The following is a 14,025-nucleotide window of genomic DNA, read 5'->3' on the forward strand; positions in this document are numbered from 1 at the left end:
TGTAAGTAATTTGTCGTAGTCCAGAAAGGACAAGTGATACAGGCAAGACTTGAACCCAGTCCGCCAGGTCTAAAGCCTATATTCTTAGCTATCACTCTATTCTCGATTTTTTAAATGTGTATTTATTTTGAGAGAGAGAGAGAGAGAGAGCGCACACCTGCAAGAGGGGGAGGGGCAGAGAGAGAGGAAGAGAGAAAATCCCAAGCAGCCTGAGTAGTCAGTACTGAGCCCAGTGCAGGGCTCCATCTCAGGAACTGTGAGATCATGACCGGAGCCGAAATCAAGAGTTGGATGCTTAACCAAGTGAGCCACCCAGGCGCCCCTCTCTCTATTCTCTTACCAGTCCTGGGAGTCAAGTCAGCACCTGAGTGAGGGGACTCATGTGAGGTGAGGGGTGGATGCAACATCCTTAATTTTTAAATGGGGAAACTGAATCTCAAATGGAAGTTGACACGAAAAGTACCTTTATGCAAGTTGACAAAAGGTACCCCCTCCAAGTTAGCAAATAGGTGCCCCTTCCGAATGGGTGAAGTATGCTTGCTCTGGCCAGACATGTGGTTGGGAGCAGTCACAGTTGGCCTTGGCCCTTCACCAGGAGTCTTCGGGCAGTGCACAAGTTGTGTGTGCATGTGAGGTGGTTCAGAACATTCCCAAGGTTCATAGCAGAGCTAGAATGAGGTAGGACTTCCTACCTCCAAGGGTCAGCAAGATCTTTACCCTGTAATGGTGGCCTTTCTGGCAAGGTGGTGGGATTGGGAAAGGGAGTACTCAAACCACACCTGGAAAAGGGATCATCTTTAACCTTAAAATTCCTGTGCCCTTTCTCCCAGAACTTATTACTAGTGGATAAGGAGAAGCTTTGTTGGAGTGCATTCTCCATTCTCATGGAGAACATGTGCTCTGGGGATTCAGCCTCCTCCCTCCAGTCTCCTGCTTGGCAGCAATACCAGGCTTGGGGCAGGGGCATTCCACATTGTGACTTAAAACAATTCTGGGGCTCCTGGGTGGCTCAGTTGGTTAAACGTTGGACTCTTGGTTTTGCTCAGGTCATGATCTCATGGTTCGTGAGTCTGAGCCCCACATTGGGTTCTGCGCTGACAGCACAGAGCCTGCTTTGGATCCTCTCTCTCCCTCTCTCTGCCCCTCCCCTGTTCCTGTGTGCACACTCTGTCTCTCTCTCTCAAAATAAATAAATAAACTTAAAAAAATTATTAAAGAAAAAACAATTCTGAGAGCCAGTCACCAATTGGAAGGACCCAAGATTTCGTAAAACCCTATCATCACATTTCAAAGACAGGGAAACAGAGGCCTAGGTCACATAGCTGTAAAAAGTAGAGCTGGAAGTTCATTCCAGAACCAATAGATTATTTTTCCCTCCATAAGAACACTGACAGGAGTCAAAAGAATCATTTAACAAGACCCAAGGGGGAACATTTTCTGAAGGAGTGCACTGGCTCTTGGGGCTAGGAATCATCTCTTTGAGTTTTTTAAGTGAGAAAGGGCAAAGGAAACGCAAAAGAGAAGAAAAGTCCTTTAGGCCTTCACAAGCTCTGGGAGCAGGTGAGACCCCTGCCCACCTGGTCTGAGCCTGAAAAGTGGCTTAGTTTGCATGCAGACTCTGGAGCCACATTGCCTGGATAAGATCCTGGCTTCGGCCACATATTAGCTGTGTGGCCTCTCTGTGGCTCAGCCCTCATCTGCAAAATGTTGATCTTGCTACCTCAGAGGGCCGTTTTGAGGATTAAACGAGATCAGCCGTGGAAAATGTTGGAGACAACTGCCTGGTTTGAGATGAGTGCCACACATATGTTAACTGGTCTTATAGTTTGGTCTTGGTATGACTGCCAGGGCCCTCCACAAATGGGTCCTCACTTACTCCTCCAGCTTCTTCAACCATGTCCCTAATCTGTATACCCCACAAGGCTTACACATTTTATATCCTATGAACTAACTGCAAGAAGGTGCCCCTTCCTGTGGGCTGATGCAATTCCTCCAAGTCACAGGCTGATCAGGCTTAGGCTGCATGCCAGCCTCCACCTGCCTTCTTAGCTGGTGGCTTTGTGTGGTGTGTGAACCTACACTGTGGTCTGCAGCTGTGACCATGTGCACCAGCCATGTCAGACCACTTGGCATTCTCCAAGACTTTCTGCTCACTCAGGACTCAGGCAGTAATGTGGAGGCTAGGCACTGGGGCTTCAAGGCAGCTCCCTGGTTTTGACTCCTGGATCTCCTATATCTCAGGACCTTGGGCTAGTTGTTCAACCACTTTATGTGCTTCCGTTTCCTTGTCTGTAATATGAGGATAATACAAGACCCTACCTCACAGGTTGAGGGGGTTGTTGGGAGGAACCTCCCATTGCTTTCAGCCCCAACAGGGACTCTTGGTCTCCAGCAATAAGGAGAATGGCTTCCTTTCCATCCCTTGTTTCCACTCCCCCAAGGGAGGCAATGAGACTTATCTGATTGGTCCCCTTGAGGAAAGGGGCAGAGCCTGTTGGCCCGGACTCTCCAGGCCTGGCTTGCTGGGATCAGTGACCCTTCTGGGAGGGACCTCCTCTCTGCTACATGGTATGCCTTCTGAGAGGCATCTCACCTTCTGCTTGGCCTGGGGCTGGTGGCGAAGTTGAACTTTGGGGTGAAGTAAAAGGAGGTCAGTTTTAGCCACATAGATAAACCATGCCTTCCAAATCCTGATTTTACCAATAATAAACTTGTATTTTGACCCCTATCTTTATGATCCCTCAATCACCTTCTAAATTGGTAGAAGTAGGGAGAGAGTAGGATCAGGAGTATGATGAGTTCCATCTTCAGTGGAAATAATACATAAAAACAGTTAGAACAGGGCCTGGTAGCTTGTATCAGTTCAATTAATGCTTGTATTGTTATCAACACTGTTATTACCTAACATGATTATTCCTCTGTTTTAGAACATGTTGACAATCTCCCCCCTGGCGAACTCCCCCTCATCCTTTGAGGCTCACCTCACCAACACCTCCTCCTTGAGGTCAAGCACAGGGCAAAGTCCACCTCAGGCCCCCAGTGCCTAGTATGAAGTGTGTGCTGTGTCAACATCTGAGGGAAAGAAGGTGGGGAGGGGGAGGAACAGACAGAAAGAAGAAGGGGAAGAAATGATTGAGTGGAAAGGCTTCTTAAGCAGAGTTGCCAGGAAAGACACAGGTGTGAGCAAGAGCAGGCCAGTTCAGGGCCCTGCAAACAGCCCAGGAAGGTGAGGGGAGCGGATGGAGGATGTTAGCACAAGAGCAAGGTGGACAGTGGGAGATGAACCTGAGAAAGATGTTCCTGGACACTGCATGCCTTGAATACCAGGCTACGGGGTTTAGCTTCCTTCTAATGGCGAACAAGGAGCCACAGGAGGATTTTACATAGACAACTAACACTATTCAAGTGGTTTAAGAACTAAGACTGGAAATGACAAAGTTGTTGATTCTACTGTTTTGCTCCTCCAGAAACCCCAGCCACTCATTCTGGGTTACTGTCTCCTCAGAGGCCTGCCTTTGCCATAGAATCAATTATTACAATCAACTTGCTATCAACTCTAACTTTGAAATGCTATTCAGCTGCTTGCAGGGACAGAGATGGGGGGCTGCCTCCACAGACATCTAGCCATCTGGCCTTTTCTGTGGAACCTGGCTGGGAAGCTCATTTGAATAATTGGTTTTGGCGGTGTGCACTTGTGGGTTAGACACCTGATTACACTGCCAGCCCCAATGTCCTTTCAACCTCCTTAGAAACATCGCTCAGGTTACATAAAGCAGGAGAGAGTTTCTGGGAGGTGAGGCTCTGTCTGGCCCCTGTTGTCACTTGCACTTCATCTTGACTAACGATGGAACTCACTCACTGTGTGACCTTGAGCAAGTTACTTAGCTTCTCTGTGGCTTGGTCACTTCTTTGTTCAAAGAGAGAGAGTGACTCCTACCCTGTCTATGTCACAGGCTTCTTGTAAGGCTCTAAGAAAAGGTGGGGGAGTTGTGACCTAGAAGAAATGCAAGTGGAAAGATGTAGGTTAAGGAGAGCTCAATGTCAGGAAGCAATGTGCATGTGGGCTGTATCAGGAGAAGTACGTCCCCAGAATTAGGCTTGTGATGGTCCCTTCCTACTCCTCCTCCACTAGCTAGCTCTATGAACTTACGGGACTTTCCTAATCTATCTATGCCTCAGTTTCCTCATCTGTAAGGTGAGAATAATGACAGAGTCGTTCTGAGAATTAAATGAAACACTACATGCAAAATGTCTAGAACACTGGCAGGCCCAGGAGGTTCAACAGAGGTGAGGTGTTCATCATCACCATCACCATTATTATCATTGTCATCATCATAACTGTTCAGTTCTGGACACTAGGCCTGAAAGACAGACAACAACAAACATCTGGAGCTTGTTGAGAGGACAGCAGGAATTATGGGGAGAAGAGTGGATTTCAGACTACATATGAAAAGTCCCATGGCTTTGGGGGATGTCCAGCCTGGAGAACAGGAGTTGGCAGTGGTTGGAGTGGACAGTGGGGAGACGTGCAGACACACAGTCTTCAGACAGCTGAAGGGCTACCACGTAGAAGATGGACTAAAACAGAATAATCCTTCAGGGGTGAAGCAGAAGGGATGGGCTGGGGGGCTTAGCATGAATCCAAACCTTCTCTAACAGTCCAAGCTGGCAGCTTGGTGATGTTTTGGAAGCCAGAGAACCACACCCAAGCCTGGAGGTGGATGAGAAGAGGGGGACCCGGCTGTCATTCAGGGACACTGCTGAGGAAGAGCATTGGACTAGAGGTCTCAGCTCCCTTCCCACCCCAAGGCTTATGGGTTCTGTGACAGAGCCACCAAATGGGGAGAGTGTGGCTGGGATGGGGAGGGAGGCACAGTGAGAAGGGGCTGGCAGCACCTCTCGGTGAGGTGGTCCTTGTAATGGGCCTCTGGTTTCCATTTCTAGCTTGATGAAAAGTGCAGTTTTTATGCTGTCAAAGAACAAATAGAATATCCCCATGCACTTTACATTTTACACAGCTAAATCTGTGTTCTATCCTATTTTGGAAAGTTTAAAATGTTTCCTCCTTTGGATGCTGAGGTGGGCGAGGTCAGCAAGTTATTATGTCTGTGCATGTGTATGTGTGTATGTTTGTATGTTGGGAATACCTTGTCTGGTATCACCCTCTGCCATGCTTAATGACACTTTGCTGTGCAAATCTCTTTTACTGTCTGTGTCTGGTGAATTCCTATATAGCTTTCAAAAACCCTCCCTCGCCACTGGCAGTCAGAGGGAAGCACTGCCTGAGTTTAGGACACGATGTAGCAGGAGGTGACCTCCATAGTAGGCTAGGGTGGGACTGCCTGGATTCATAAACCTGCTCGGACCCTTCCTGCTGAGGCACCTGGGGCATGTTCCTGGCTGCCTCTGTGCCTCAACTTCCTTCTGTATTTAAAATGGGGCAGGGGGGCCTGGGTGGCTCAGTCGGTAAGCGTCCAACTTCAGCTCAGGTCATGATCTCGCGGTTCGTTGAGTTCGAGCCCCACGTCGGGCTCTGTGCTGACAGCTCAGGGCCTGGAGCCTGCTTCACATTCTGTGTCTCCCTCTCTCTCTGCCCCTCCCCCACTCATACCCTGTATCTCTCTCTCAAAAATAAATAAACATTAAAAAAATTTTTTTTAATGGGGCAAAAGAAACAGACTCATAAATACAGAGAACAAATTGGTGGCTGCCAGGGGTAGAAGATGGGCAAAATAGGTGAAGGGGATTGAGGGGAACCACATTCCAGTTATAAAATAAGTCCTGGAGATAAAAGTACAGTATAGGGAATAAAATCAACAATTTATAATAACGTCTGGAGACAGATGTTAACGTCGGCTTACTGTAGCGAGCACTGAATAACGTATACAATTGTCAAATCACCATGTTTACACCTGAAACTGATATTAATATTGTGTATCAACCACACTTAATATGAATCCTTAAAAATGTTATTTTGAAATTACATTTTCATTGGAATTGTGTAAAAAATCTTTCTCCTTTAGTTTTTGACCACTTTGAAAAAATTCCCTTGTGCATTAACTTTAGATGTCCTTTAGTTTTCTTTTTGGTTTTCTAATAAGTTATTCAAGATTTTCTTATGGATTTCAGTGGTTCCTCATACAGTGATTGAATATATCCCTACTGTGTTCTTTAGTTCTAGTATGTTATGTTTCGTTACATAAAAACTTTTCATATGAAAAAGATGGGCTCTATCACTACCTCTGTCACAGGGCTGTTGCAAGGGTTAAATGAGAATGATATTATGGCTAATGTACAGTGAGTAGGCACTTAGACATTACCTCTGTTATCTAGGCCTCCGTGGCATCACACACACACCCCTCTAATACAAACACAGGGCTTCTTATTGGCAAAGGCTGCCTCTGATTCCCATCTGCTTCCCTAAGGCCCAGCGCAGGGCCTGACACTCAGCAGGCCCTCAATAAACTTTAGTTAAATTGGATTTATTGCACTGGAGCATCCTTTGTTATGTGAGATCGCCAGGGCCAGGAGACATACTGTGGTGTGGGTCCACAGATGGGAGAAGCATCCATTTCCACCGCGGGGTCTGCAGTGGTGCCATGCTATGAAGCTGAATCATTTCGGCACCACCCAGAGGGGTTTGTTGCTCTCCCCCACCTCCACGTTCCCAAGAAGCACTGAGGTTTTCTGAAGATGAGAAATTTCATAGCATCCTGCTATCTTTTGGGTAACTGCGTATTTTATGATGACTAATAGGCAATTACTATGGTAATATTGCAATTCAGCATGTGTGAGGTTTGGGAAATGAGAAATTATGGGTAACTACTTTGGACTCATTTCTATGGTAACAAAAAGTAATTGTCATTAAATACCGGTTATACTGAGGCTGTACCTGGTAATTATAGATTTTTATGCCCAGAAACATAAATAAAACCAATAAATTTATTCAAAGGTCTATGACTGTTTACTTATACGTGGCTCTATGGAATACACAATGACAAGCACCTAATTAAGAAATGCAAACCCAACACAGAGTTCCATATTGTCATATGGAGATGGAGAGTTCTGTTTTTCAAATGCAAAGCAACTCGTGCATTACACATGCTCTGAAGAAATCAACTGCAGTGGGGTACAGGAGGGGGTGGGGCCTTCTTCTCTGCAAAGGGAGTGATGGGGAGAAGGAGGTGGCAGAGACTGTGTACAAATGTTGCAAGGGGCGTGGGCAGCCACATCTAACACAGGACATCGAGAATTGCCAACCCAGTGACTTGACTCGACCGGTGACCGACTCAGCCCATCACCCCCTACCCCAATGGCCTTCCAATTGGGAGCTGCCTCGCAGCTTCTTGGCTTTATAATACCTGAAGTTACAAGATCCATCTCTCAAGACCTCTAGGCCCCAGATCTCCCAGAACCCTTCAAAGATGCTCACATGGCATCAGTGGTAGAACCATTCTTATTTTTTTTTAACTGTGGTAACATACACATGACATAAAATTTACAATCTTAATCATTTTTAAGTGTACAGTTCAGTGGTATTAAGTACATTCATAATGCCATACTATCATCACCACTATCCATCTCCAAAAGTCTTTCTATCTTGTAAACCTGAAACTCTATACCGGTTAAACACGGATTCCCCATTCCCCCCTTTCCTCTAGCCCTTGGTAACCACCATTCCACTTTCTGTCTTTGTCATTTTGACTACTCTAAGTATTTCATATAAATGGAAACATACAGTATTTGGCTTTTTGTGACTGGCTTATTTCACATAGTATAATGTCCTCAAGTTCATCCATGGAGTAGCCATGCCATTTTTGACAAAGCCTCTGCCCAGTGCTTCTACTAAGTGATGGAAGATGCTTTCCACCTCATTATCTTCTTCTAAGAGGGCAGGGAGAAACTGAGACCAGTGGAGAGAAGTGTCTTACCCAAAGACAACAAGGCTCAGGAGAGTAGGGAACATTAGACTGCCAGTTCTCTGCTTCTACCTCCAGCTTGCAAGGCAGAGGACAAGCCTGGGAATGCAGTGTCACCATGTGATTTTGAACATGGTTCTTCACCTTTATATGCTCGGTTTCCCCTTTGCTCAAATGTATATAATAAAAACTGACTTTCTTTTCTCAAAGAGTTGTTGTAGAGATCAAATGTGGTTTTTAAGTGTGTTTAAAAGTATAGTGTCCTGTACAGTAACATGTGGCTGCGAACCAGAGTTTGGTAAATCATAATAGCAGCTCATTATGGTATTCATGCCATCTCAGTGTAATGCAGGCAAGACAGTTGGGCTTAGGAGGCCATGTAGGTGCAAGTGAAGGGTTGGGAGGGGATGGCATCCAGCCATAGCTACTCTGCACTGGGATTGTAGCTCTGTGCCGGGGCACTATCACTAAACACTGCTGTTGGGTTTATTTATTCACCCAGAAAATACACATCAGAGGCCCATTCTGTGCTGGGCACTCTGCCAGGCTTTGGGGACATAGGTAGACAAAGTCCTGACTTCATGGAGTCTGCAGTCTAGAGATGGAGACTGTCATTAAATGAATGGTCACATAAATCCCCGCACAATTACCAGCTGGGGCCAGGGCTATGAAAGGACAGTGCAGAGTGCCTAGAAAGAGCACAGTGGGAGGCCTGCTCTATCCTGGCAGCTCTGAGAAGGCCTTCCTGTGAGTTGGCATGAAATCTCGGATTGAACTGGAAAGCAGGCCAGTGTAAATGGAGCACAGTAAGTGAGACAGGACGTACAGTTGCCCTGTGTCACTGTTATACACCATAACATCGCTGCTATATTTTGACATCATCTATTGTGGCCGGCTCCTGTGCAGTATGAGCAGAGTATGGAGTAGAGTCTGTAAACTAGTGGAGGCCCTCCCTGCTCCTCCTGGAGGCCACAGTCCAGGTGCAGATATGGCAGTCTGGTTAGTAAATGCCACCTTCCTCATAAAGAGCATTATCAGTCATGTGGTAGCTGCCACCATTTGCAGTTAAATGCTAATTTACTATAAATACCATAGTATAGGTGTTTGTGTCATAAATATAATTTTACATGATTACATCTGTGAAAATCTCCTGCCTTTCCTTCCTAGATTGGATTATCTGTCTCTTTAATGTAGAAGAAGAAAAAGGGGGGAGGAGGAGGAGGAGGAGGGAGAGGAGGAGGAGGAGGAAGAGGGGGAGGGGGAGGGGGGGGGGGAGGGGGAGGGGGAGGAGGAAGAGGGGGAGGGGGAGGGGGAGGAGGGGGAGGAGGAGGGGAGGAGGGGGAGGAGGAGGGGAGGAGGGGGAGAAGGACAACGACAGGCATGAGGGCAGGCCTGTCTCATTCTTCACACAGGGTCTGGCATGTCTGGTGCAGCCTCAGGGAGGAACACAGACCTGCATGTCTGCCTGCCTCTCACAGGCCACATGACCTAAGGGGGATTATTTCACTTCACTGAGGCTCAAGAGACTGAATATCCTGAGGGGATGTTAGGAGTGAAAGGGAGCAGGACAGAGGCAGCGATGTGGCCGTCCGTCTGTGTTCCAGCCGGTTTCCAGCAATGTGATGAGTTCCTCTGAGGTCGGGCTCTGTTTACTGCCCTAGAATGCTGACAAGTATCCTTCCCTCCCTCCCTCCCACCTTTCCTTCTGTACTCAAACTAATTTGAGTAGATTTTCATTATTTGCCAGCAGAGAAATCTCAGCAAGCACCCTCCTTCACCAACTTGTGTGAGGATTAAATGAGATAAGTGTATGAGTGCTTGACATGGCACTGGGTGGGCAAGCAGAATTCTTGGAATGTTATTTCCCAAAATGAGTTTAATAAACCGTAACACCACTCGGGGCTGGGGAAGTGGCAGTGGAGGGGGTGAGGGATGGAGGGGGAAACAAGTTTCCCCTAAAACACTTTCCCTAAAAGTGTTCCCTGACTTATCTTTGGAAACACCGGATACTATAACCCCTCTTAGATTCCTGTTGATTAGCATATTCAGAACTGAAAGATCTTATTATAAAAGAACACATTTAGTTGTGCTTAACTCTGTGTTTCCCAAACTTACTCAAACTCTGTGTTCCTTTCTCCCCTATAACGCTGAGGCATGTCCCCCAGGAAATGGGACACACTGCTGTAGTCAGGGAAGGCTGGTCTAGAGCACCTCTAAGGCACCTTGAAGCCCTCAATCCGGAGTCTTTATTATTATTTTTCACCTTCTCCAAACGTTTAGTAGTGAATTCTCATGACTGTTAGGCTCTTTGTCGCAACTCAGAGCTGTTTTAGCAACAGGATTAATGCCGGTGGTTGGGGATTTTCTCCAGCTCTTATAATAAGAAACACATATTTTCACTAGGAAAACGTTGAGAGTTTAAACTTCAGTAGAGAACCATTTCTGAGGGTTGGCGCTCTTTTATCCTGAAATCCCCAAATCACAAAATCTAGAGCTTGAGGACGTACAGAAAACATCTAGTTCCCCATCACCACCCCATTGGCCATCTGAAGCCCAGAGAGGGGAGACATTTTGGTCAAGGTCACAGACCTCTTTCCAACTTGCCATCCCTGGACAGCAGATGATGACATAAATAAGTGTGTAGAGTGGACAGTATTGACCTCTTTCTGACCACTGTCGCTCTTGTAATTAAACAGAAATGTTAACATAAATCAAACGGTCTTTCCACCACCATTATCACTAACAGTGCATTCTGTCCAGGGAAGGTGGAAAGGCATTGCTCTCAGGCCTGCAGCAAGCCATAAAACCTTCCAGTGCTAATGAACCATTGCTTGAGCCAATTAAGAGAGAAAGGAAAACTGTCTTTAATTAAGGCATCACATATCCCATGGGCTCTCTCTAACTTATACCCAGAGGTACTGCAAAGCCCCTCTGGACCCAGTTGTCATGGTTTTGGAAAGAGTAAATCAACTCTGTTTAAAATGGACCTGTCTGGGTATTTAAAAATTTGGGTTCTAATCTGAGCCTTACCACTGACCATGGGTAAATCCCATCTCATGTGTAGACCTTGGTTTCTTTCTCAATAAAATCATCCTTTCCTTCACTCAGATTCATCAAATAGTTTTTGAGCATCTACTGTGGGCTTATCCCTGCTGCCCAGAATCAGGGACAAAAGGACCACTAAGGCTCAGTCCCTGTTCTTTGCTGGCTTGAAGGCCAGTGGAGTCCACACAATGGGATAAGTCTTGTTCAACAACCAGGCCTGTGGGAGCTTAGAGAAGGGAGTAACTAATTCTGCCTGGGGGGTTGGGGAATGCTTTGCAGAAGAAGAGACATGAGCTGCATTGTGAAGAAGGGTTAATGAGTTAACGAAGGGACAGCATGTTCTCAGCGGAGGGTGGCCTTGAGTAAGGTAAGGAATCAGGGACCAATAGGACATGTCTAGGGAACTAGGCTTTGCTTAGTGTGGCTAGAGCAACAGTTCTAAGAGTACAGGGTGGGAGGGGAGGCAGAAAGGAGGACAGACAGGCACCAGGTCACACAGAATGAATGTTACAAGTTGTGGGACTCATCCACTCTAAAGAGGTATAATGAGGGCAGTGAAATTAGACAGCCAGTGGTTCATTGGCTGTGTGACTCTGGGCAAGCCTGTTGCCTCAACTGTCAAATAAGAATAATAACACTATCTCAGAGGATTCAATATTCTAGCAGATGACCCACCGGGCAGTGAAATTTTAGGCTATATAAATTATGCTGTTCATCCCAGAGAAAGAGAGTTCAAGGTCTGAGCACATGAGTGAGTGTGGGGCTGGCTGGTATGCCCACATCTGAGAGAAATGCTGTTCAGATGACCTGGGATGCCACTCTCCTTCATTAATGATCTCCAAAAAGAAACACAGAATCAAAATAGTCATCACTGTAACCACCATATGATACTCTGCAAAGCACATTTGTCTCCACCATTTCTTTTGATTCTCCCCAGTACCCTGCCAGGTACGTGATCATTGCCTTCATTATGCAAGAGAAACTGAGCATCAGACTGGAAAGCAAATTCCCCAAGGTTACACGGGAAGTAGGTGCCAAAACTGATTCTAACTCTCTTGATTCCGGGTCTAGTGAACTGACCAGAAAACCCCAGCAAGTTACCTCAAGTGGCTGTGCATGAAACATCCAAGGCTCATTAGCCACATTCTCAAAAGCTAGGGTGAGACTTCCTCTAATGCACTCATGGGTAGTAGGAAAATTCTTTCTCAAAAATATATTCCCCTTTTCTCCTTGCTTCCATCCCACCATCCTGTGACTGCCAGCTTCCAAGCATTCTCCCCTGCCCCTTACCTGTAATTGCCTAAGTAGACTCCATCAGGGTTGAGCATTGGTGCAATCTTGAAGACCAGGTGTTCCCGGAGGACACGGGCAATAGGGTGCTGGCTTATGAGGAAGTCAATGATCCCTAGGGAAAGAAAAGCATCTGGGTTAACCTCGAAGTGTTTCAAGAGGGAGGAGCACATTTTACCCAGCTTGGAAGCAGTAAAAGCTCAAAAGGTGAATTTTGACCTGTGTTGTCACCCATCGTGGGTATGTGGCTATGGATTAGGTGTTGCCTGGTAAATTTTATAAATATATCTCTGTTTCCAAGAGACAGTTCCAAACATAATGTTGAAGCCCATGGGCAGAAGGGAGAGCACATTTCCTGCTGCATAGCCCATGAGAGCTTCTAAGAAAAGAGTATTTGAGTTATGCCTTGGAGGGCCTGGGTTTTGACAGACAGAGATGAGGGAGAGGCAGGATAACCCTAAACAATGAATTAAGAGATGCTCTCCAATGGCTAAGTGTTGACATTGGACTGGATGATTATGTGTTCAGGGACTCAGGGATCTAAACCCTCCTGTTGCTGAGGCAGAGAGAAGGGATTTGGTTAAAGTCACATGAAGAGAGAAGGCTTCTTCAATGTCCCTACTCTGCCCCTTTCCACTTTGAGGGCCCTCTGTTCACAGACTCTAGGGCTGGCTGTCCTTGCTGATTCTCACTGGCACCAACACCACTTGCCTTCAGGTCACCAAATTTAGAAAAGTTGAATTCTCCATGACTGTACCCCCTCAATCAGGCAGTCCCCAAGTCTCTTCCTTGAATCTAGCAAATCTGCCCTTCATCTCCATCCCTCTGCTGCTCGTCTGTTCTAGGCCACCACCACATCTGGCCTGAATGACTGCAAACACTTTTGGAATGTGCCCTCAACAGTGCAGCTAAAGGGATCTTCCTGAAGGGCGAATCTGAGCCTCTCACTGCCCTTGCTGACTTCCTTCTGGTGATGGTCTGCATAGCCAGACAGGAGAGGGGCTCAGGAAACAACCTGAGTCCTCATCCCTCCCTTCTCTCCTCCACATTTCTATCCCTTCTTCAGAGACCTGAAAAAAAATAGGCAAAATGGAGCTCTGGCATTCCATGAAATGACTGTAGAGCTGGAGAATGGTAGGGAAGTGCACGACCCACCCAAGGTGTAGAAGGGAACTCCTTTCCTGCTGGAGAGAGAAGGAAAGGCATCAAGCAGAAAGAGGCTTTGAACTGGGCCCTGAAAGATAAGTATGTTTTGACAGACAGACAGGAGGAAGCAGCAGGGTAACTAAGAACGATCCATGTGCCAGCGGCAGGCACTTAGCTCCTGGAATGATAAATGGCTCCACAGCATATCCTAACTCTGCTGTGACCAGTGAGCAACATCTCAGGCTTTTCATTAGGCCAGGGCTCAGAATCCATCGGCAGCCGAAAGCCAGTTGGACATCATTTACTTCTCCACCGACGCGGCAGTAGACCAGATGCCCTAATTTATTTGTTGGTCTTCATATTAAAGCTGCAGTTTGCCAGTACACAGGCAGGGTAATGATACCAGGTGCCCTTGTTAGGGGCTAATAATTGCTTAATCTGTCCACTAATTGACCCCAGCTCCCGGGGCAGCCCTCCATCAAGGAGCCAGCCTGCACTCAGGGCCTGGCCATGCTGCCTCAGAGAATGGCAGAGAATGGCTTCTGGAAATGGAGTAGCTCATCGTGATCCATCCTCCTTCACAGATGAGCAGATTAATTGGGCTGCCAATTAGGCAGCTAATAAA

At 46.6% G+C, this 14,025-nt stretch overlaps 1 protein-coding gene across 4 annotated transcripts in view; it reads right to left on the bottom strand.

Annotated features, from left to right (window-relative positions):
- The window catches only part of LOC122227036 (BEN domain-containing protein 5), a 1,450,833-nt gene that overhangs the window by 111,737 nt on the left and 1,325,071 nt on the right, over nucleotides 1-14,025 (bottom strand). For all 4 annotated transcript variants that reach the window (XM_042951161.1, XM_042951163.1, XM_042951160.1 and 1 more), the window contains exon 8: nucleotides 12,255-12,369. In XM_042951161.1, coding sequence (XP_042807095.1) covers nucleotides 12,255-12,369 — 115 coding nt within the window. The remainder of the gene's footprint in view (nucleotides 1-12,254; nucleotides 12,370-14,025) is intronic.

This window comes from Panthera leo, chromosome C1 (genome assembly GCF_018350215.1).
Source record: "Panthera leo isolate Ple1 chromosome C1, P.leo_Ple1_pat1.1, whole genome shotgun sequence".
NCBI lineage: Eukaryota > Metazoa > Chordata > Mammalia > Carnivora > Felidae > Panthera > Panthera leo.